Source organism: Oryzias latipes, chromosome 3, assembly GCF_053564925.1.
Source record: "Oryzias latipes strain Hd-rR chromosome 3, Olatipes_Hd-rR_3.1".
Taxonomy (NCBI): Eukaryota; Metazoa; Chordata; class Actinopteri; order Beloniformes; family Adrianichthyidae; genus Oryzias; species Oryzias latipes.
The window spans coordinates 15,839,405-15,863,906 of record NC_136239.1 but is presented as its reverse complement, the minus strand read 5'-3'; the positions used below and the strand labels follow the sequence as shown (position 1 = coordinate 15,863,906).

The window sequence follows — 24,502 nt, the reverse complement described above, 5'->3', positions numbered from 1 at the left end:
TAACAAGTCTTCGGAGATTGTCATCCGAGTGTCTGCCTTTGATAAATCCAGTTTGGTCGAAGTCAATTATGTGAGGAGTGATTTTTTCTATTCTCTGTGCTAGTGCTTTGCAGATAATTTTTACGTCTGCATTGATTAGAGAAATAGGGCGGTAGCTTGAAGGACTAGTGGGATCTTTGTCTGGTTTTAGAAGAAGAATTATGTTGGCTGAGTTCATGTTAGGTGGCATTGATTGGCTTTCATTGATAGATGTGACCGTTTCATAAAACGTTGGTGCCAGCTGTTCCCAGAATTCTTTATAAAACTCAGCAGGAAAGCCGTCAGGCCCTGGTGCTTTACCATTAGGCATAAGTAACAGAGCTTCATGAAGTTCAGACAACGAGAACGGAGAGTCTAAGTTTGTTATTTGATCCTCATTTAACCTGGGTAGGTTTACATTATTAAGAAATGAGTCAATACTTTGCTCTGACGGATTGATCTGTGGTGTGTACAAGTTTTTATAAAAGTTTTCAAATGCGTTATTAATTTTGACCGGGTCATGAGTGATATTTCCTGTTTGGTCCGTAATAGAGGTGATTGATGATTTTTCTCTATTAATTTTAAGCTGATTAGCCAGAAATTTGCCAGATTTATTAGAGTTTTCAAATCTTTCAAGTCGTAGCCTTTGTATTTGAAATTGTGTTTGTTTATTAATGATGTCATTTAACTGCAGCTTTAAATTTTTCAGATCTCCCAGAATGTGTTCCTGTGCAGAAGCAGCATAAGCAGTCTCCAGGGTTTGGATTTTATTTTCTAATTCTAATAAATCTGCTTTCTCTTTGCGTTTTTTGTGCGTTGAATAAGAAATGATTTTCCCTCTCATGACTGCCTTTGCCGTTTCCCACAGAATGCACGGTGAGATGTCTGGTGTATTGTTGAATTCTAGGAAGGTTGCCCATTCTTTTTTAAAGAATTCAAGAAATTCCTGGTCTTTTAACAGAGACGTATTAAACCTCCAGGTCGTACATGAGGGTGTGGATTTTTCCCTGGAAATATTTACAGAGACTGGTGCATGATCACTGATAATAATCGGATGAATGTTGGAACTTTTAATTTCTTTTAAAAGAGAGTTACTGATTAATAAATAGTCTAAACGGGAGTGTGAATAGTGAACTGGAGAAAAAAAGGTGAACCCTTTAGTGTTTGGATGACATGAGCGCCACGCGTCGCAGAGACCCAGATCATTCATGTACTGCTTTAGAATACTTGCAGACCTCCATGTGCGCTGGGCTGCTGCTGTGCTGAGTCTGTCAAGTTCAGGGTCCAGAACCAGATTGACGTCTCCTCCTATAATGATTGTGGAGTCAGAGTGAACTGAGAGTGAGGTGAAGAATCTGTGAAAGAAGGAAGAGTCGTCAACATTTGGACCATAGATGCTGGCTATGCAATAGTCCTTATTCTGAATGGATATATTAATAATTACAAATCTACCTTCTGGGTCAGTAACTGTATCCTTATGAGTAAATGTAACATTTTTATTAATCAAAACAGCAACTCCTCTTTGCTTGGAGTTATAACTAGAAGAATATATGACTGGAAATTTTGAGCTGCACAGGAGGTCCTGAGATTGTGTAGATAAATGGGTCTCCTGCAGTAAGGCTATATCTGCTTTAAGATCATCCAGGTGAGATAACACTTTCAATCTCTTTGGCCCAGAGCCAAGCCCACGCACATTCCAGCTAACAATGTTAAGACTGTTCATAACTGCTCTGACCAAGAGAATGTAAGGCTAAATAGAGTGTGTGCCGGTCCATGTGCGCGTGCCCGCTGATCGATGAAGAAACACTGTGCGTTTGTGTGCGTGCGCGTTTCCTGACTGTGTGAGCTGCATGTTGCATGTGTCCTATGTGGGCTTATGTGAGGTGTTTGCGGGATGTCCGCGAGTGTGTGCTGGTTCGCGTGTGTTTGCCCGTGTGCGCGCTTGTCTGCTTTTTCTTAGAATCCCTGTGATAAAAAAAGACTAGCAGAGCACCTTCTTAAAATGATTAAAGCAATGGGAATAGAAAACCAAACCAGGTAATTAAAACAATCAGACGCTCTGTTTTGAAAAATCTCTGAAAACAACAAAAACCTTGGATGCTTCCTGCAGAAATATATCATTAATATACCAGCTGCTCATTAGGATCAACTCAAAACACCTCAAGTGTCTGTAGGTCTAATGATTACAACTTACTAGCTACAACAATGTATTTTATTATTTTAAAAAAATAATTTGAGTGATGCAAAAAAAAAAAAAAAAGGTAAGTGAAATTGAATGTTCGCAATGTTTTTTCCAGCTCAAGAGTCAGATGATTTTACTAACAAACACTTGAAAAGATAACATTTAGTAACAATAAACTGCATACAAGTTACTTGATTAATGTATTTGGTGAAAAAGATGCTCACCCTTCACTCAGTTTCTAGGTTTTACTACCATTATGACTTAAAACAAATGAACTTAAAAGAATTTTGATGATGACTAAAACATCTTTGGTACAAGAATAGAGAAGTCAGATTGCACGTTGTTTTAATTTGCATTTTCAGCTACAGCGTAAACGTATTTACTCAGATTTAAATATAGACTTTCAGACATGCAGGTACATTTCCATTTGAAAACTCTAAATAGGTGCTTATCCAGTGGAAATATTATCGAATAGAAAACATGACTGCATTATACTCTTGTTAGCCTCCTTTTAGAAAACTGTTTATTTCTGCTGTTCTAACGTCACTAAATTTTATTTAAAAGAGCTTTTCATTCACAGTCCCGTTCACACATATACACACTGATGGCGGCTCCACTGCCTTACAAAGGTGCTGACCTGTAACCACCAGGAGAAATGCGGGGTTAAACATCTCGCCCAAGAACACTTCGACATGTGGGCAGGCAAAGTGGGAACCAAACCTCCAATCAACTGATCGCAGATTGACCGCTCTACTTCTGCACCAAAAAGTTATTACATTATTGAAGAGAGTAAAAAACTCCTACTCTGATCATCTTTTGATCTATTTTCAAAGGGTTGCCAGTGGTCTTATGATTATGATTATTCCGTTTTAAGCCAAAATTTTAAAAAATCTGTCATTTTCAGGGACAGAGTTTCTGCAGAGCAGCAGTAGTTCATTAGAAATTCACCTCTAAGTTGTGGCTGAGATTGTTGCCGTGCACTAAGCCCGCCCCTACTTCCCAGCAGTCATATGTTTTTACTCTTTCCTGCTACCTTACAGCCTCTCGCACCCAGCCTGACATTACCCGTACAACAAAAATGGTGAGCAATATTGGTGTGATCCAGCCGAACAGTTCTGAGTCAGATACCAGCTCAAATGAGGAGAAGAAAGCCTTTCATGGATCTAATTGTCTGCAAGTGGATGCATCAGAATGGAGAGGAGCATCGAGCTTGTTGACCCACCAATTGTAGCTTCTATGTCACACCTGCAATCTTTTTCCAACTGCATTTTTTTCGTCTGCTCCTGATTCACAATAATTTGTAAAAGGAAATTACTCAGAAACGCAATTTGAATCTTAATTTTTTATGTATGCCCTCCATCACCGTAAAAAAAAAACCCACCAACAACAGTTTTCATGGGAGTGGGTCTGAATATGCTGGGTTATTATAAATCAGTTAGGCATTCTGAATAAAACTGACTAACATTTAGTGAATGTGATCAAATTAAGAATCTCTATTTTGCACTTTACGTTTTAGGTGGAAAAAGTTCCTTCATGAATGATTGAATAATATAGTAAAGGAAATCATAAAGTTGGGTGATGATGGATGTCATTGAGCTCTAAACTGCAGCCTGCGTGGGGGGTGGGGGGGGGGGGGTGGCTGCTGTCACAAACGCTCCCTGTGACATGTAAATGATGGCCTCAGATGATGTATGGATGCGCTTCCTGTGACCTATAGTGATAATGCGTCTGCCGGGGCCCCCGTCCTGGATATTGACCGCGCTTTGTTTGGAGATGCGTCTTCATTTATCGCCATCCTGGACCCTCATATTCCCAAACTCCCACCGAGCTGCGTCTCCGCTTTTGTGTCGGCCGCTGACCTTTTTACCGAGCAGTCCGACTTGATTAGTGCGTCACGCGGCACAAAGACTGTCCGCCCGGTACACAGCCGCCCCCCTTCCCGTCCCCGATCCCTTTATCAATGTCCTGTAATTAAAATGTCACCGTTTAATTTTCAAGCCATCGCTTTCCTCTCGGCGGAGGCTCCCCTCCAATAAAAAGTGCAATCGAAAGGCGCTTTTCACTGGAAACAAAAAAAAAAAAAAGCATCCAAAGAGGGCGTTTAAGTGAGGCGAGCAGCGGGGGATCGATGGGCCCTTCAGTCCGGGAGGAGGATTGATTGGGCTCTAAAAGTGGATTTATGGGGGTCACTGTTTTATAAGGTGCTGATACAACTGTTAATTATAAAACATTTGGCCTCAATTGCTGCAGTTATTAAAGCTGTCCTGATTGAACCGGGCTTGATTTATCTTTGCATGCCGTGAGTGATCTGCAGAATATGAAACAATGTTTTCTATTGCCGCACATTTAACCAAAGACCAGCAAAGAATTGACACAAATTTCTATTTTCTTTATTTATTTTTTTAATTGAGATGTTTTAAACCTTTTGATGAAATCCATAAAAACTAAATTAAATATTGTTTTTAGTCAAATATATAATAATTATGATACGTTGGGTGAATTTGGTAAGTTTTTGCTCACAATAAAGTTAGTTTAGGACAGGGGTCTGTCTCTTTTGTCCCTCCACGTGGCTCTGAATAAAAAATAGATTTTGATTCATTTCCTTTTAGTTAATTAAGTTCATGTTCACATTTTTAACATGTCAGATAACAGGAAAATGGTCGTAAAGGGTTTAATCTACAGCCCATCCATCCACGCATCCATCTGTTATAGAAAAAGTCATGTTTGACGTGGCTGTTTTGGACTTTTACTTTGAGTAAATCTACTGCAGCAGAAGGATCTTTTTTGACAAGGTGGATTTTATTTCTAAAGGAACTTGGCAAAAGTCAAAAATGTAATTTATAGAAAACAAGAATCCAGTTTCAATTATGTTTAAAAGCTCCATGTGATAATGGATGACTTGGTAGCCACAAAAACAAGTGTAAAGTGTGCTAGTCTAAACAGGATGTCGTGGACCGAATGCCTCTGTTAGAGTTTAAGGTTCCAGGTTAAGATGCAAAAATATTGAAATGAGTGTTCAAGAAAGGAAGAAAAAAAACACCACTGTTTCACATTTCACAAATTTTGCATTCTTTTAATACAGCAAGTAGTCATTTAAAAAAAGACATGGATGAGTTATTCTTACCATGACGTTTTGATAATTAGCTAAACTTTTTCCCACCTCAAGTGTTTTTGAGATTTCAAAGCACCAAATTTAAAAAGGAGCAGGAAAAGCCCTTCTACTGCCCCTAGTGGTATGATGTTGAACTACAGGACAGAAAACACCGACCAAGTTCTCCACTATGGCTTTTTAAGGAAACTTTGGATCATATTTATGCGTTTATCAAATGTGATATGGATGGCAACAAGCATCTCATAAACATCAAAAATGATCTTTTTTAATCAAAAATGATAAAGGGTTACTATTTAAAATGATGTCACCCATAGTGAGCAGTAATTTATGACAGAAAACTGAAAATAAAACGATTTTTTTTTCTGCATCAATATGCCCAGATTATTATTATTTTCGTCTAACTAGTTTTACTTAGCAAAAAGGTGATGAGAACAGAAGGAGCGCCGCCCTGGAAATGAAAGGTTTATTTAAAGAAACAAAAACAAAGTGGGCATCTCAAAGTCGTGGTAAATAATCCACCAGGTTCACCTGGAGAGTTGCGACTCCTAATGACTTAAACCTGAAGCGCATGAATATTTCAGGTTAAAGGTTTGTTGGAACAATCGGTCGCATATCAATGAGGCCGGGTCATTTGTATCCAACAGTAATAATAAAGAGCTCGCCTAAAATTACCACTGAAATGTCTAATTAAAAACCCCTCGCTGCTGATCTGCAGTTGCGTCGGCTCACGTTTCCCCTCCTTAAAAAAAAAAGAAAAAAGGAAAAAGCAGCGACAAAAGGCTGCATTCAGCTCGGCGGCCTAAATAATTAAAGGGGGGGGGGGAATAATTACAGTATAAAATTGTAATTATTGGCGGGGGCTGCAGGGGAAGCCTCTTGATGGTGAAAGGAGAGAGGATGCGCTCCGGATCAGGCATCAATATTGCAAGGAGGAGAGACAGCAGACACGCGCGTGACGATTCTGTCACTTTTCTGGGACTGTTTATCCTCCCAGCAGTAAGAGTGTCCTTTCAGACAGACAATGTCCCAAATGTCCCACCAGAAGACGCGGAAGGCGCGCGCGCATCTCTATAATCTGTTATTATTGGAGAAGCACGCAGGTGATGGTGGGAAACCCCCGACCATGAATAGAAAAGTTGTAACCTCTGCTATTCTAGTCACGCATTACCTCCCCAAATTAAAGGTCTTAAAAAAAGAGAGAAAAATCCACTTTTAATTCGTTTACATGTAATCTATATGTTTTTTATGCAACAATAAATATACAGATGTTTTTAAGGAACTTTAAAAAATAAAAATTGAAAACCAAAATCAAATTGTGACTTTTCATATTGTCTGCATCAAAACTTGTTTTTATCTTTCAATCATGCATTTGTCCTTTGAGGTCTAAAAGGATCAAATATGTCAAAATCAAGCAAATTCAATGAAAGTCACGTGACTGTCTTTGCAAATCTTTTATTGTTTTATGTTTATGGAATAAGCACTTGAGTAATTATCAAATGATCACATTCTTTGTTTCTGCTGAGCACCTGTGTGGTGTCTTGACTAAAAGTCTGACTGCTCACTTGAAGCTAAACGTCTGACCTTATGCATTCTGCAGTTTGGTGTTTATTTACAAACCCAAGACATGTCCAGGAATGATCTAAAACAATTATTTTGAGGTTAAGTATTTATTTATTATTTATTTATTTGTCACTCTACCAACTCAAAATCAACACATAGTAAGTAAACAACTCCATATCTGAAGTATTGTTGTTTATGATGCCATAAGCAGTTTATGCCTTTTACCTACATCCAAAACAAGGGTAGAAAGAAATGAAAGACATGCAGGAGAAATTTGGCATGGCAGCTTTTTCAGGGAGAAAATTTGAAAGCCTGGTGAAAATGAGAGTGCGACAGAGGCAACAACGTCCCGAAGCGGCCATGTGAAAGAGACGACTCAAAGTCAAGGATGTAACAGAAGCAACCATGTGACATAAGCAGAGACGTGACAGAAGAACAACATGTGATGGAGGCAACAGTGTGACAGAGACAGCTCAAAGTCAAGGATGTGACAGAAGTGGGGATGTAACAGAGGCAACAGGAACGACAGAGGCGTGGATGTAACTAAGCCCAAAATAATTTGGAGGGGTAGCCTCATTAAAGGAGATCATTTAGAAAAGAAGCTAGTGTAATGATCAACAACAACAGAACTCATGGGAATTCCATTCATCCAGCTATTTTCTTAACCCGCTATATTCCTTTCAAGGTCACAGGGTCACCGGAGCCTGTCCCGGAAACTGTTGGGCAAAGGCGGGGTGCACCCTTGCCAGTATGTTGCAGGGCACACAAGTACTCACACATGCACACCTAAGGACACTTTAGAGTAAGCAATTAACCTGTGAAGCATGTTTTTGGAAAGTGGGAGGAAGTCTGGGTTCTCAGAGAAAACTCACACTTGTGCGTGAAAAACCTCCTCACAAAAAGGTCTCAGCAAGGATTAAAACGAGGGCCTTCTTACTATGAGGTGAGAGCGCTAACCACTGCTCCACCGTGCAGCCCAATGTGGGAATTCTTATGTCCACAACACTGATGATACCACTTGGAAGAGTGGTGAAGCGTTTCAAGAAAGAAGATTTTAAGTCTGGACCGTATGACTCCACTGCAGCAGAATATTTCTGCAAGAAAACCTCCATTTGTCTGAAATGAAGCAATAGATATAGACTCAATTGAACAGATTTCTAATCAGCATATGTGACCAGAAATAATCCTGAGAAGTTTAACAATCAACAACAGTGTAATTCATCATGGACCTCATTACTATGGTATCATTTTGTCATAAAATGACTTTCCATTTACTGTTAAACTTTACTAGGTGTTTTGGGCAATTTTCTTCATCAATAAATAAGTGTTTTTTCTATCACGTGTGAAACGTTGTTGGTCTGGAGAGGTCATTTTGCACCGCCATGTTTGCTTTCCAATAAACGGACTTTCCAGGAAGGCCACGTGACGTGACGACAGCAGATCACACCTTCTCACAATATAAGGTCATTATAGTTTTGGCATAAGGGGTCCATGTTTTTTTCTGAAAACATTATATAAATAACGTGAAATTTTCTGTTATTTCTGTTTAGTTCATTTATTGCAGCCAACTTTATTTGCAAAAAAATCAGATATTTGTTTTGAACTTAATTTTTTAGTAAAATGGTCCTAAAATGAGCCTTGATCTTTAGATTTTTTTGTTATTTAATTTAGTTGTTCAGTGCTTTTCTCGTGACTCCGCGCCTGCAGATTGATCTGCATGGCCGCTGTGGAAGACTAACAGATGGTCTTGTAACTTGATAAATGAGCCGGGGCCTTGTTGTCGTACCTGCTGCCCTGCGCGTGCAGGGAAAAAGACACAAAATCCCCCACCAGGAATCCACAGAGCCTTCACCATATATTTTAAAGAAATGTCTCAGACTGCTTGTTTCAATGCATTTTTCTTGATTGCAAACATTAGTTTATGCATGTTTGGGCGAACGCTTCTCCAACAGTCATAAATGGGAATTATTCTGGTTTCTGATCAGGATTGGGATCAACATCAGTTCTGGAAAGCGGTGTGTTTCTTAGCGCGCAGGCATTTCTAAATGTGTGTGAGAAGGGGACACACAGAGAGAGCTATTACACACCAGAATGACAGAAAGGGGAAGAGGAGGAGAAGAAGGAGGAGGAGGAGGAGGGAGAGAGGTGCCATGTGCTTCCTGTCTACAAGCCATTCAGCTCCCCGAGCTCCGACAGGATGGAGGTCCTGTATCCTGCTGCTTCCTGCTCCAACACCCACTAAACTCCACTTTTTTTGGATCAAATATCTTATATTTTGACCCATTTATTTCGTTTTTTTACTCCACACACCTGGCTCGAGTGTGTCTCCTCAGCAGAAGATAGAGGTATGTTTATTTGAACTATAATTCCTCCTCAATTTGCATATAAGGTTTGTTTTTCATTTTTGCGTAAATTGTACGCAAATTTGATTTACTTCTATGATGCAAAAACGCATCTCCAAAAACGCAAAGCTTCAGAGCAAAGAATAATGTTACGTGGTTTTCAGGTAAATCAGCGGCCTCCAGTGAGGCGACTCGAAGAGTAAGTATGCGCAGGTGAACGTGAGATAGGCCAGCCTCAACGTAATTTCGAGCAACTGGCTGAAGCTAATCTGCGCAGCAGCTTTAATTATATATAGGGCTAGTCTTTTATTACAATGTAAGGACGCACGCTTGGATCTGTGTAATTACCAGGAAAGCAGCTTAGACTTGTTCTTTTCCTTCCCGCTAAGCGCATTGGCGCAGCTCAGGCGGCATTTTCCTGCTGTCCTTGTCCGCATGTAAGGATCTTACGCGAGTCTTAAGTAGTTGGCTCCAAAGTGCTGAGCCGATTTAAAGATAAGAGGAGCAGCGGACATCCACCTCCATGCAGGGAGCCGAGGAAAACCCAGCAGGAGAGGAGAGAACTGCTGGTTTCATTTTTCTATGATATGCTGGTCTAAAGCTGCAGATGTGAGATTATTTTTGAATGTATCTCTGTATTATTAACAACATAAATAATATGGTTCATCCCTAATGATTATCTAATAATAATTATGTAGGCAATATGTGTTCCTTTTTATAGCCTCAAACCAGATAAATATATATATATATATATATATATATATATATATATATATATATATATATATATATATATATATATATATATATATATATATATATATATATTATTTGTTACATTTTTAACATTTATTTAACAAGTTATTTAGTCAATAACATTTTTGTAGTTCTTGGAAGAAAGTAGGCCCCGCGCGTAAACTGATGCACTCTTTTATCCAGGCTTCCAGGGATGGAGTCGATGCCCGGACATCTTCGAGACGCTGGACGAGACGCCAGCTCCTCCCCGAGTTTAAAGCAGGACGCACAGGGTTTTTCCAGCCCCAGCTCCCTTAAACCAAACCAAGTGAGTGAGACCTCCCTGTACGGCGTGCCCATCGTTTCCCTGGTCATCGACGGTAAGGAGAGGCTGTGTCTGGCCCAGATTTCTAACACGCTGCTGAAAAACTACAGCTACAACGAGATCCACAACCGCCGCGTTGCCCTGGGCATCACCTGCGTGCAGTGCACCCCCGTCCAGCTGGAGCTCCTGCGGCGCGCGGGGGCCATGCCCATCTCATCCCGGCGCTGCGGCATGATCACCAAGCGAGAGGCCGAGAGACTCTGCAAGTCCTTCCTGGGAGCGCACAGCCCCCCGAAACTACCGGAAAATTTTGCATTTGATGTCTCTCACGAGTGCGCGTGGGGCTGCAGAGGAAGTTTCATTCCGGCCAGATACAACAGCTCCAGAGCGAAGTGCATCAAGTGCACCTTTTGCAGCATGTATTTCTCTCCAAATAAATTCATCTTTCATTCTCATCGCACTCCAGAGTCCAAGTATCTGCAACCGGACGCGGCCAACTTCAACTCATGGAGGCGTCACCTGAAACTGACGGAGAAAGTCCCATCCGAGGATATTAATCACGCGTGGGAGGATGTAAAGGCCATGTTCAATGGGGGCAGCAGAAAGAGGACTTTACCCATGAACGGGGGGTCGGGGATGTCCTCCCCTCTGAAGTCCCAGGCCTCTTCCAGCCTGGCGCAAAGCAGCTCTCCCGAGATCCCCCACAAAACTTTACGGGGCGACCAGGAGCAGGGGAGCAGCAACTTAAGTTTGGGGAGCGGCGCGCGGAGCTATCCAGTTATCCCAGTCCCGAGCAAAAGCTTTGGCATGCTCCAGAAAATCCCCCCTCCCCTGTTCCCCCACCATCCATATGGATTCCCCAGCTATGGGTTCTGTCAGAAAAAGAGCGACGGGGTGCCGGATGCGGCCAAAACCAGCGTCCCCAGCGTCTTCTGGCCGGGCGCGAAGGACACCCTTTACCCAGCTTTTCCCATGTTCTGGCCCGCTGCAGGCGGCCTCCCCATGCCGCCCTACCCGGGCTCTCCTCCCAAACCTCACCTGGAGCTGCCAGGCGTCCGGCAGGGCGAGCTGGACCCGTCAGACCAAAGTAGCGCAAACACACCCAAAGACCTGAACCAGCACCCTCTCCATCATCAGCGGGACGGGGAGGAGCGCAGTCCCGGTTCCTCTTCCGCCAGGAATGAAGAGGGCAGGTCCGGGGACGAGGCCTCCCAGCGGAAAATCAGCTACATCTCTGCGTTCAGGCCCGTCGTCAAGGACGTGGAGACAATCGCCAAACTCTACGGCAGCCGGGACGGCTACGGCGCGCGTCCCGGCTACTTGTCCTCGGACTGCATCAGCGAGAGCTCCAGCTACAGATCGATATCTCCGGACAGGGACAGCGTGGTGGACGACGACGACGAGGCGGACGTGGACGTGGAGTCCAACCGCAGTCCGGACGATGAAGATCCGATCCAGATCTCGCCCGGCGTGGAGCCCCGTGACTCCCCCGCGGCAGACCGGATCTCCTACAGCGCGGAGGAGAGTTATGAGCCGCCAGATGCTCCGAGCCCGGGGGCAGCCGCAGCATCACCGGAGGACCCTGTTCCCACCAGGTCACCAGACGGGAACAGACAGGCGCGCAACGGCTCCCCACCTCATGAAGTAAGCTAAATAAATGCACTTTAATGACCCCCGCGGGGGGAGGAGGCCTTTGTGGCTGTTATTAGTAAATATGACAAAGGTTCATGAGATTATCAAAAATGTAGGAAAATGTATTTTATGTTTTTAAATTCCCTAAACAGGACTGGTTTTCATTTTTTTCATTTAAAACTGCACCTGCGCTAATTGAAATAAACATATTCTGGCTGCTTATTTCGTCCAAAACCTTTTCTTTTTTCAACATTTTATGCCGAATTTTCTACAATAAACTTCAGGGACCCTTATTTTGTTCGTTTCTAAGGTAAAATGGGCTCAATTATGTGAAGAACTCCCTGCAAATGGCATTTAATTGGCCTCTCTCATTGAAGCCGCGCGTCTGCTTCCCTTTGCAGGTGAATAAAAAGGACAGTCACGTGATTTCTTCTTATGGGTCCAAACAATCAAACAGCCCCCGCAGACCCAGCGGTAATTACTGACCCGATTTATGGAGCAGTTTATAAAACAAGTGCGTCTCTGAAGTGCAACATTTTATTTGGGTTTGTTTGCCTCCTCTCTGTGTTTAGCTGTTCATCTTCACATATCTGAATTCCAAAATCAGCGCAACGCAGCCTCCATTCAGGAGCCAAAGGACAGACAAGGTCACTTTTTTATTTTATATTTTGTTCAGTTTAATTTTCGACGTATTTTTACATATTGGAACACCTTAAAACTTGTAGTTTTATATGATTTTTGTGCAGGAGGAGCTTTGCGCATCGATATCAGCGTGCGTGAAAGAGATTTGGAGAGCATGGCGAAAGGTAACCTTTCATTTTCCGTCTAAAAGAAGAGAAAATGTGTATTTGGATTCATCTAAAAATGATCTAATATTTGGTATTTCATCATTTTGACAAACATCTACAATTAAAACCTCAAATCCAGAGTTTTATCCCAAATTATCCCCAAATTATTTTAAATGCCTTTAAGGGGTTGCTCATTTTAAATGCGTAAAAATCCACGCACATGTCTGAAATGGAGCTTGAACGGCCTCCTAAACATGACGTGCCAAAACTCTCCAATTTACATTTTATAGGCCTACAGTCTTCCCATAGTTGTTAACCACTTAATCACGAGATGTGGGAGTTTTGACTTATTATTGTAAAGGGAAATCGTTTAGAGGCTATTAATATTTTAACGAACAGAGCCATAACCCCGAGGCACGGCAGCTAATTATTTTACAACGCTTGGAAAAACCCTGGGACTCCATTATTGTCGTCTCCACCTCCAGGCGATGCATGGCAATTACTGTGGCAGCCAGGGAAAGGAAAGCAGTGAAATGGCTGTTTTCATGCATGTAAAAGCACCTGAAGTGGCTTTTCTCAGCACACACATATTTTCTTTTCTTTTTTGAGAAATGAAAATTATTAAAATGCTGGCAAAGTGTGTTTTTCTTTCGAATAAACAGACTCCTTTGTGTCTGCAGAGGAGCTGCAGAAGCAGCTGGTGGAGCAGGTGGAGCTCAGGAAGAAGTTGGAGAGGGAATTTCAGCATTTAAAAGGTATGGGAAAAAGTGAGTGAAGGTTTATTTTGTCTCTTTAATTAATAAAAGAAAGGGCTTTAAGACTGCGTCTGACTCGGGCCTTTGTGCTGTTCAGATAATTTTCAGGATCAAATGAAGCGTGAGCTGTCCTACAGAGAGGAGATGGTCCAGCAGCTGCAGATTGTTCGAGGTTGGTATCGCTCTGTCTCTGTATGCAGATCAATGCTGTTTGGTTTGTTAGAGAGGGAAAGAATAGGAAGAAACAACAATCAGCCTAAAAAAACAAGAGAAAGGAAAAGTGACCCTGGCATGTCGATGTTGGTCACTTCAGTCTTTTCACAGCAAAAATCCACATTTGCAGTTTTATTAGATCAGCAAATATCAAAAGATATAAGTGAAACTACATTGTTTTTGTTAGCAAAGGTTCTTTGCTCCTAAATCATGCTCTGGAAAATTGAATGGACAGACCATTATGTAGTGTTGGATCAGTTACATGTAGACATCAACTAATGCGACCCGCTAAAGGATTGGTTTACTGTTACAGTTGTTTAAATACAGGGTTCAAGTACACAGAGGGGTCACTCTAAATACCATGGGGGCAGCCAACACGCATTACACTTTTCATCTGTTGGGTTTTGCTTTTTTATGTCTTTTGATATATTTCCTGTCATGGTTTTCAGGCGAGACAGACCCAGACGCTGGAACTCAGAATGATCAGACAGGTAAGTGACTTGGTAAGTGAGTTTTAATCACAGGAGGGGTTGATGAGAGTAATCCATTGACAGGAGGGAATCCAGACGTGGCTCGTGGCGAGGCTGGAGGGATCACTGCGGCTGGAGTGCTCTGAGCTCGGTTCAGGACGGCAGGTGAGTGACGGCAGACTTCCACACAGGTGACCTTCGTTGGGTAAATCCTGAGACAGAGAGGCAGAACATGAAAGCAAGGCAGGACAAAGACATGGGACTTGAGCAGGCTGACCAGGCGTAGTCACCGTTAGGAGTTAACGAACTGGCGTCGATGAATGGGCTGGATCTCCTTAAGTGTAGGCAGGTTGATGAGATGAAGTGGTCACAGCTGGTGGAAGTCAGGAGCAGAGCTGAGGGGGCGGGGCTGACCGAGGCACCGTGACAGTACCCCCCCCCTAACGACCGCCTCTGGGCGGTCGAGGCCGACGGTCCGGGTGGGCGCGGTAGAAATCGGAAATGAGGGAATGGTCCAAAATGAGGGAACGGGAGATCCAAGACCGTTCCTCAGGACCATAACCCTCCCAATCCACCAAGAACTGATAGCCGCGCCCCCGGCGCCGGACGTCCAAAACGCGGCTGACGGTATACGCCGGAGCGTCGTCGATGAGCCGGGCGGGTGGAGGGGAAGCGGAAGGCGGGCACAAATCACTGTCCACAACAGGCTTGATCTGGGAAACGTGAAAGGATGGATGAACCTTGAGAGCTGCCGGAAGATGAAGACGGACACATGAGGGATTGATGATGCGATCAATGGTGAATGGTCCAATGTAACGGGGAGCCAGCTTGCGTGACGTGGCCTGGATCGGGATGTTTTTAGACGACAACCATACTCTCTGGCCTGGTTGGTAAGCGGGACCAGCCACCCTGTGGCGGTTGGCAGTACGGCAGTTATTGTCCTTGGAGCGACGGAGAGCCTCTTGGGTTTGGCGCCATATGCGCTGGCAACGTTGGAGGTGGTCTTGAACAGATGGCACGGTGAGGTCTAATTCATGGGATGGAAACAGAGGAGGCAGATAACCAAGTGACGCTTCAAAGGGGGACACACCTGTGGCAGAGGAAGGATGCGTGTTGTGGGCGTACTCGATCCAGACCAAGTATTTAGACCAGTCAGACGTGTTCTGGGCGGCTAGGCAGCGGAGGGCAGCTTCCAGCTCCTGATTGGCCCGTTCTGCTTGACCGTTCGATTGGGGATGGTACCCAGATGTTAGGCTGACGGTGGCACCTAGGGCAGAACAAAAAGCCTTCCAGACATGTGAGATAAATTGGGGTCCGCGGTCGGACACAATGTCAGCTGGGATGCCGTGATGTCTGAAGACGTGATTTACCAGAACCTCTGCTGTTTCAGAAGCTGTGGGCAACTGAGGGAGAGGTATGAAATGGACAAACTTGGAGAATCGGTCAATTACGGTGAGGATGATAGAGTTACCCTGAGACATGGGAAGGCCCGTGACGAAATCGATGGAGATATGAGACCAGGGACGGTTAGGCGTGGGAAGAGGCTGCAATAACCCCGCAGGTGGAGAGTTAGAGGTTTTGGAGCGTGCGCAGGTGGTACAGGCGGCGATGTACCCTCTGACGTCCTTGTTCATGGAGGGCCAGAAAAAGCGTCTCCGTATAAGATTGAGAGTACGGGTGACTCCTCCATGACAGGCGATGCGAGAGGTATGAGCCCAGGTGATTACTGCAGATCTGACAGATGTGGGGACATAAAGAGTGCCGTTAGGAGGAGTGGCGTGATCAGGTTCCTCACCTTGCGCCTGAATAACTCTGGTTTCGATGTCCCAGGTCAGATTGCCAATGATGCAGGTATCAGGGAGAATGCTGGTGGTCGTCTTGGACTGTTCAGGGTCACAGAATTGGCGTGAGAGGGCGTCCGGTTTGATATTTCTGCTGCCGGGTCTGTAAGTGATGGAGAAATTAAACCGGTCAAAAAACAAACACCAGCGGGCTTGGCGGGAGTTGAGTCGTTTGGCAGAGCGCAGGTATTCCAGATTTTTATGGTCAGTCCAGACTATGAAAGGTTGAGCCGCTCCCTCCAGCCAATGACGCCACTCCTCGAGAGCCAGCTTTATTGCCAGGAGCTCCCGATTGCCCACATCATAGTTGCATTCTGCGGGTGATAATTTCTTTGAAAAAAAAGCACAAGGTTTAAGCTTTCCTGATGACTCCTCTCGTTGGGACAAAACGGCCCCTACACCGGAGTCGGAGGCGTCAACCTCCACCACAAATTGCCTGGAAACGTCCGGTTGAATGAGGATTGGGGCTGAGACAAACAGTTTCTTCAGGGTGCTGAAAGCAGCTTGAGCCGTGGTATCCCAGAGAAACGGTTTTGAAGTTGATGTGAGACGAGTGAGGGGCGCAGCAATTGAACTGTAATTCCTAATAAATCGACGGTAGAAATTGGCGAAGCCAAGGAATTGCTGGAGCTTTTTGCGTGAAGAGGGAGGTTCCCATTGGGAAACGGCAGTTATCTTGGCAGGGTCTGGACGAATACTGCCAGCTTCAAAAATGTACCCGAGGAAAGGAATGCTGGTAGAGTGGAACTGGCATTTTTCGGCCTTTACGAATAGCTGATTTTCGGCTAACCTCTGAAGGACTAGACGCACATGGTTCTGATGGTTCTTGGGATCTTTGGAGTAAATCAAGATGTCATCCAGGTACACGAATACAAACTGATTCAAAAAATCTCTGAGTACGTCGTTGACCAAGCGTTGAAAGGTGGCGGGTGCGTTGGTTAGACCAAACGGCATAACCTGATATTCGAAGTGTCCTAACGGAGTGTTAAACGCGGTTTTCCATTCATCTCCTTCTCTCATTCGCACGAGGTGGTAGGCATTACGAAGGTCGAGTTTTGAGAATATGCGTGCTTCCTGAATGGAATCAAAAACCGAGCTGATGAGAGGGAGAGAATATTTATCTTTAATTGTTATCTGGTTCAGTTCACGGAAATCTATACAGGGTCTGAGTGATTTGTCTTTCTTCTCGACGAAGAAAAACCCGGCCCCGGCTGGGGAAGAGGAAGGACGAATGTGACCCCGAGCTAGGGCTTCCTGAATGTAAAGCTCCATAGCTTTCTTTTCGGGGCCCGAAAGGTTAAACAATCTTCCCTTGGGAAGGGTGGCGCCCTCGAGAAGATTGATGGCACAATCATAAGGTCTGTGAGGTGGTAAGGAGGAAGCCTTCGATTTACTGAACACGAGTTTTAAATCATGGTAACAATCCGGAATATTAGAAAGATCAATATTTTCGGGTTCACAGCTCAAGGGCGTGGAAACGGAGGATAACGCAGATTGGAGACAGTGACCCATGCAAAAGTCACTCCACCCCATGATATTACCACGGCTCCAATCAAGATGGGGATTATGGAGTCTAAGCCACGAGAACCCCAAAACGACAGGAGTCTGGGGTGTGCGAGTGACAAAAAACTGAATGAACTCGCGGTGGTTCCCGGAGGTAACAAGCAAAACAGGTTTGGTACGGTGTGAAATAACGGACAAATGCTGTCCCCCTAAACCAGCAGCATGGACAGGAGATGGGAGTTGTTCGGTGGGTAAAGTTAAACGATCAACGATACTCTGATCGATTAGACTCTGTTCAGCGCCAGAGTCGACCAGCGCCTGAAAGTCCAAAATTCTGGATTGATGACATAACTTGACCGGGACAAACAAAAAATCCTTAAGCGAAGCGGAACGGTCCCCCCGCAGCCGGTCTCTTAGCGGAGGGGTTCTGGAGTCTAAACGACGGGAGCATCGGTTAATCTGATGGTCTGTTTCACCACAATAGAAACACGCACCTTCGTTGCGACGTCTTAGCCGCTCCTCGGCTGTGATTTTTGAATGCCCGATACGCATAGGTTCTTCTGGGATAGTGCGAGGAGTCTCTGACCGGAGAACGGGTTTACAGTCCATGGAAGTGACGAGGGGTGTTAGCGTAGTAGCCTTCTTGGCAGCCTGGCTCCGACTCACATTACGTTCCTGTAGCCTGATATCGGAACGTAAGGCGGCAGCAGCTAATTCCTCAAAAGTGTTAGCTTCCGGCTGGGTACAAAGATGATCTTTGATGGCTTCATTGAGGGACTGGTAAAAAACCCCTCGGAGCGCTGGGTCAGACCACCCAGCCTCCACAGCCAGGATGCGGAAGTCAATGATATGCTCGCTAACGGAGCGGTTACGTTGTCGGAGTGTAAGAAGTTTGCGTGCTGCTTCGTCTTGCTTACGGGGCTGATCAAACACCAATTTGAATTCATCTATGAATCGTTCAAAAGGTAGGTGGGATATAGGATTGGCGGATAGGAAAGCCTGAGCCCATTGTAGCGCTTTACTGCGAAGTGAATTGATGATTAGCGTGATCTTACTGTGATCGGGAAGGTAGTATCGTGGTGCTTGCTGAAAAAGTAACTGGCATTGAAGGAGAAACCCTCCGCAGGCTTCCGTGTCGCCGTGGAAAGGTTCCGGTTGGAGACGGAAGTTCTCAGGTGTCATGACGGCAGCGGAAGAAAGGTTGTTGCCGGATGTTGCGGCCGGAACTGTAGGAGCAGGAATGGAAGCTTGACTGGTGATTTCTGATAATGTTTGCGACATACCATACAGACGCCGAAAAAGGTCTTGTTGAGCCGAAGCGATTTGGGATAGAGCGTCAGCTTGGCGTCCCAGGAAGATTCCTTGTTGGCTCACGGCGTGGCGCAGATCATCTGAGTCAGCTGGGTCTGGATTTGGGCCAGTTCGTTCTGTCATGGTTTTCAGGCGAGACAGACCCAGACGCTGGAACTCAGAATGATCAGACAGGTAAGTGACTTGGTAAGTGAGTTTTAATCACAGGAGGGGTTGATGAGAGTAATCCATTGACAGGAGGGAATCCAGACGTGGCTCGTGGCGAGGCTGGAGGGATCACTGCGGCTGGAGTGCTCTGAGCTCGGTTCAGGACGGCAGGTGAGTGACGGCAGACTTCCACACAGGTGACCTTCGTTGGGTAAATCCTGAGACAGAGAGGCAGAACATGAAAGCAAGGCAGGACAAAGACATGGGACTTGAGCAGGCTGACCAGGCGTAGTCACCGTTAGGAGTTAACGAACTGGCGTCGATGAATGGGCTGGATCTCCTTAAGTGTAGGCAGGTTGATGAGATGAAGTGGTCACAGCTGGTGGAAGTCAGGAGCAGAGCTGAGGGGGCGGGGCTGACCGAGGCACCGTGACATTTCCTTTTTTGATGCAAACTCTTTTTGCTGATAGTGACCCATAAAGATGATTTTTCAACACAGCAGAAACTAAAAGATCATTTCCTCTGATCCCTTAGAGAACATGAATGCATGCGGTGAGATAATTCTTTTTAACTCCTTGATGCGTCAAACCGCTTTGGCTCTAAAATTACATAAATTTAGCTTCTACTCACAAGCAAAAAACACAAGTGATTTTCTTTTCCATAGCTGTAAATAATTTCAGGTTTTCAAAAGGTTTAAAAAACAAACAAAATCCAAGTGCTTTTGTTTAATCATGTCCGGTGGTCGCTACATTTCTTAGGTGAGAAACCAGCAAATTGAGGTGTTTCTCACACATGAACATTCAAAGCAACAGTATTTGCTCCTGTGGGGCATTTTCAGTGCAAATGATGGGAAAAGACAGAGCCCTTGTGAGTGGAAAACACTAAACTGGTTACTCAGTCTGGTAGATTTGTGGTTTCTAACGCCAAATATGTGCTTCTGTCTAAGGGTCAAAACAGATTATTTAAAGACTTAAGCATCATTGGAAATATCAAATAAATATTTAAAGAACATAAATGTCCCGCTTCTTTCCTTTTTATGCCTCAGGATTTCCTATTGGACTGTTCTCTTTGTGTTTTTTTTTAATGTGATGCCGTGGGTTGTATTTTCTTTGCTGTAATGGCACTGATTACAGAAGGAGCTCTCATAGCACTGATTTTTAGGAGCACATCAGCTTTTGCATTAAGATTTTTAAATAACAAATAAGTCTTATTTGTACGCTAAAATATAACTAGAAAATAGACGTCTGTCTGGTTGCAGGTTTCTACAAAACCAAAGGTAAAAAATGTAAGTGGTGGAATTGTTTGAATCAGTCTTCAACACAAACTTAAATGTCTGTTTCAGGTCAAACGAGTCATAAATGGGCACTTTATTTAAAGCTAAGATAAGGTAAATCTTTACACCTGTTTTGTACAAACGAAGTAAATAGATGATTTATCCATTTTAGACTTAACTAACCCATCAGGAGGAAATTCTGAATGATTTCTTTCTATTTTCAAGTGGGCAGTAAAATAAAAGAGTTAAAGGAACATTTTGTTGTGCTTTCAAACAATTAGTCTGCTTTGGTTTGTTTAGTTGGTCGATCAACAGCCTCAGGAAAAACATGATAAAACAGCAACTCCTTCAGTAAAAAAATAAGGTGCATGTCAGCCAAATGTGTGAGATGGGTAAAAAAAAATGGTCAACAGGGACATTTTTTTTACACACATTGTCCACAATTTGTCAAATATAATCTCAAGAATTCTACATTTTCTGTAAAATGGATTCAAGTTAATGATATCAGTTTTCTAGATCTGTTTAAAAGTGCACAAATTAAACAAACAATTTCCTGTAAGCTGCTTTTGCCTTTAAGAAGCAAATAAACACATTTTCTGCTTATGTGATGATGACCTCGAATGAGTCATCACAAGTTAGGTATTAAAGAACAGCCAGAATAAGTTACAGAGCAACAGCTTATTTTATTTTAAGGTTTTAGACCCAATATTTTCAAATAACTTGCACAAATTCAACATAAAAACATTATGTTCAGTCATTTCTAAGACTCATATAGAATACCTTTTTTAACCTTGGTGAAGGCCCGTAGCACTTTGTTGCCATATTCACCCACTCACACACACAAACACATGCATTTACACACACATTGACGGTGGCTCTGCTGCAACTTGAAACCGCCAGGAGCAATGTGGGGTTCAGTGTCTTGCTCAAGGACACTTCAACTTATTGCCAGGCGAGGCAGGAAACAAACCTGGAACCTTTCATTCAGAGGTTGACCGCTGCCTATGAACACAGTTGCAGGAATGTCTTTTTACCTCAACTGTTTTGGGTTGTGACATAAAGAACTCTAAGCTTTGAACATATTTGTGTGAATATATAAAAGGATTTTGACTTATGTGCCATTTTCAGGCTTTCACAAATGATGTGCTCAATTTTGAGGTTAAACATTTGATTAGTTCATCTGTAATTAGAGTATGCCTCGTCTGCATGTTGTAACTGTTGGACTTGCTCCTTCCCAGAAGCTCACGACGCCCTTCACCATTTTTCCTGCAAGATGCTCACCCCTCGTCAGTGCACCGGAGCCTGCAGCTTCAAATCCCCGCTGCTGCCTCCATAACCCGACCCCAGCACAGCCAAAAAAAAAATAAGAAAGAGAAAAAGAAAAACCCTCTGCCTGTAACACGAGGACTACCTGCCCTGCTGTAGATACACTGCTGGTTCTGGCGCTCATTTCGACACCTGCAGGAGGAGGTTTTTGCCGCGGCGACTCCGTAAAAGAAGCCACTGGTTTGGTTCCAGAAGTCTGGACTCACCTGGGCCTCACGCTGCAGCTCAACATGTGCAGCTGCAAAGCCCAAACTCTCTAAAGTCTCAGTGAATCAAAGCTGACAGCTCCTACGCAATTCTCATCAGTGGAAAAAAAAAAAGCAACACTATGAGCATAAATTGTTATATACATATATATTATGTGACAATGTGCAATGGCTTGTATAATTGTGATATATGAACTAAGAATTTCCCATTATTTAGATTGTGTTGCTTGTTTGAATATGTGTTTCACATTTTACATGCTATTTCTGTTTCTTTTAATTTATTCTTTAGATTGTTTGTAACACCGTGTATCTTGTTAAGCACTTTAAATTGGCGGCGTTTCTGAGCTGGATCATTGAATCCAAATTGTTTTATCGGATAAAAACACTTTGTGTTTTCAAATAAAGCACATTGCCTTTGGATGAGCACTTCCCACAGCAGCAAAAACTTTGGGTGACAGTTTCTTTCCACAGTTATCAGCAGATGTTGAAGCCCATCATTTTCTGTGTTATGCAGTTTTTTTCTATCACTGATCCAAAAACTTTTCTGTCATCTGATGGTGGCTTTAGCAAGAACAAAAAACTTTTTTTGTGCACAGCCACACTCATTTTGTCATGGTTTGTAGTTTCAAAAACTCACACCTGAAGAGCAACTCTTGTTTTTGGAAGCAAATCCCCCTTATTTTTATTTATTTATTTATTTATTTTCCCCATTCCTGTAAGTACTCATGTCAAAATGAATAAAAATGAGCACCAATTTCTGCTTTTGAATCCTGGCCTGTCTCTGCGTGAGGCCGACACCCTCCGGCCTCCGTGTGCATCATCTCCAGCAGATCAGATTCCCTCCTGTTGTGCTTGACTTCAACATGATCTCTTTCATATGCAACCACTCTGGTACGTGGCATGTCAGCTTATAATGTTTGACGTGGAGTCAGGGGAGCGGCCTGATCCAATAGTGAAATCTAATTCTTCTGATGGGACGTCTAATAGATATTGATTACACGGCTGGCGCTCCCTGGATGCCCCATCCTGAGACAGATACTTCCATAATGTCACTGAGGCACAGTGAATGTTAATTTTCAGTGAAGGTAACTGCCCTCTGTGGCAATAGTCTGTCCCTCTGAATACTAACAAGATCCAAACACTGAACTCAACAGTGGAAACGATGCGCTAGTTTCGTGATTTTATATGTCACAAAACCTGATAACAATTTTGCATTTTTTCCGTTATTGTATTTTTTGGTGAGTTGCATTTCTTTTCAACTCACCTGCAGGTTGTACATGAGTGGTGCGTGTGTGAGTCATCCCTCTGTGAGGGTTGTGTGTCTCTGTGGGACCTGTGACCTTCATCGTGGAGGAGCCTAAGTTTCAAACTTCTTCATCAAATCTGAACACAAATGAGAGCAAATATGAAGAAAAATTACATTTATTTTTCTTTAAACTGACTGAAAAGAAAATGTATTGAAAGTGTATAAAAATATACAATCAACATGCAGAAAACAGGAATATAAAGTGAACAGAAATAATGGAAATTTTTCAATTTCACATAAGTAAACGACTATCAAGACTATTTTTACCTTTGAGAGCGCCTAATATTATTAACGCCTTAACACCTATTGATGCCAATATGCATAAAATCAATTCAGGGCTGCACGGTGGCACAGTGTTAGGGTTCGAATCCCAGCTGGGACCTTTCTGTGTGAAGGTTGCATGTTCTCCCCTTGCATGCTTAACTTTTCTCCAGGCTCTCCGCCCCCCCCCCCCAGTTCAAAAACATGTTTCATAGGTTAACTGGTTACTCTAGGTGTGCATGTGTAGCCCTGCAACAGACTGGTGACCTGTCCAGGGTGGACACTCAACAGAACCTAGGCCAGGCTCTGGAGACCCCAAAAGGGATTCAGTGGGTTAAGAAATTACCATTACCTTACCTTAATCTACATGAAAGCAAAGCATCACGGGGTTCACAGGGACATCTGTTTTACTGTGAAGTTGCATTTACAACCATCCCTCTAGCATTGGAACTACAGCCCCTCTGTTTTTTTTTTTGTTTTGTTTTGTTCAAACTGATCTGAACTAGTCTATAGACAGATTTTATGCAATGACAATTTATTAACCCTTGTGCTATCTTAGATGACCCCACCCTTCCATTGACGTGTTCTCCCTACCATGACAAAGGTGGATAAAGGTGGAAAGATTTCATGTAATCCATGGACACCAGTGAGGTTCACAAATCATTGAAGAAAAAAGGTTCAGCGCACTGTCTAGTGGGTCTAGATGACCCAACTCCCAATGTTAAAGTGCCTAGGATAGCACAAGGGTTAAAAAAAAAAGATTTTTAGTTAAAGCCCCCCGGTGTGACAGGGCAGCAAATAAGATGGGAATCTGTAATTTGTAATTGTATACTTTTGACATTTGGAAACACAGATAAAACATTAGTCTTCATCAGTCACAGATTCTTTTGAAGATTTTAACATCAAAATATTTCACTAAATATGTTAGCTGTAAATCAAGAGAAACTCCTGATTCTGCTGCTGGATCGTCGTCTCACGGTGTTCTACTGACTGATTGTTTTCTTGGATAAACATATGTGGAGAGACGACACCTGTCTCTTCACAGGCTATCAACAATAAAACAGATGGCAGAGATGCATGATGATATAATGAAACCTCAGCCACTAACCTCCCACCACATTAAGCAGCAGAGCCAGTTTGTCAATAAATTCTTTGTTTGCTTTCTGGTAATGGATTTGGACACAAAGCTGAGCTGA

The 24,502-nt window shown here is 43.4% G+C and overlaps 1 protein-coding gene and 1 long non-coding RNA gene across 7 annotated transcripts in view; one reads left to right on the top strand and one right to left on the bottom strand.

Moving 5' to 3' along the window:
- LOC144990934 (uncharacterized) overlaps positions 1-24,502 on the bottom strand; it is a 163,467-nt gene that overhangs the window by 4,705 nt on the left and 134,260 nt on the right. The gene's annotated exons all lie outside the window — the stretch shown is intronic.
- LOC101169674 (SKI family transcriptional corepressor 1 homolog-B-like) lies at positions 9,045-22,493 on the top strand. Of its 6 annotated transcripts, XM_078944249.1 has the most exons (9): positions 9,052-9,217; positions 10,154-11,918; positions 12,308-12,380; positions 12,479-12,553; positions 12,653-12,712; positions 13,375-13,461; positions 13,547-13,621; positions 14,112-14,153; positions 14,217-14,278. In XM_078944249.1, exons 2-9 carry the CDS (start codon positions 10,164-10,166, stop codon positions 14,276-14,278), a joined length of 2,229 nt encoding a protein of 742 aa, XP_078800375.1. In that variant the 5' UTR covers positions 9,052-9,217; positions 10,154-10,163. The 6 variants fall into 6 exon arrangements, with proteins under 6 accessions (XP_011486471.1, XP_078800375.1, XP_078800377.1 ...); XM_011488169.3 differs by lacking the exons at positions 14,112-14,153; positions 14,217-14,278 and adding an exon at positions 21,446-22,493 and having other exon boundaries at positions 9,045-9,217; XM_078944251.1 differs by lacking the exons at positions 9,052-9,217; positions 14,112-14,153; positions 14,217-14,278 and adding exons at positions 9,722-9,823; positions 21,449-22,493 and having other exon boundaries at positions 13,375-13,449.

Excerpts from the sequence above, each read along its gene's own strand:
- LOC101169674 (XM_078944247.1), top strand. Across the intron at positions 11,919-12,307 it reads ACGGCTCCCCACCTCATGAA|GTGAATAAAAAGGACAGTCA; the intron begins GTAAGCTAAATA and ends TTCCCTTTGCAG. Across the intron at positions 13,462-13,546 it reads TTTAAAAGGTATGGGAAAAA|ATAATTTTCAGGATCAAATG; the intron begins GTGAGTGAAGGT and ends TGTGCTGTTCAG.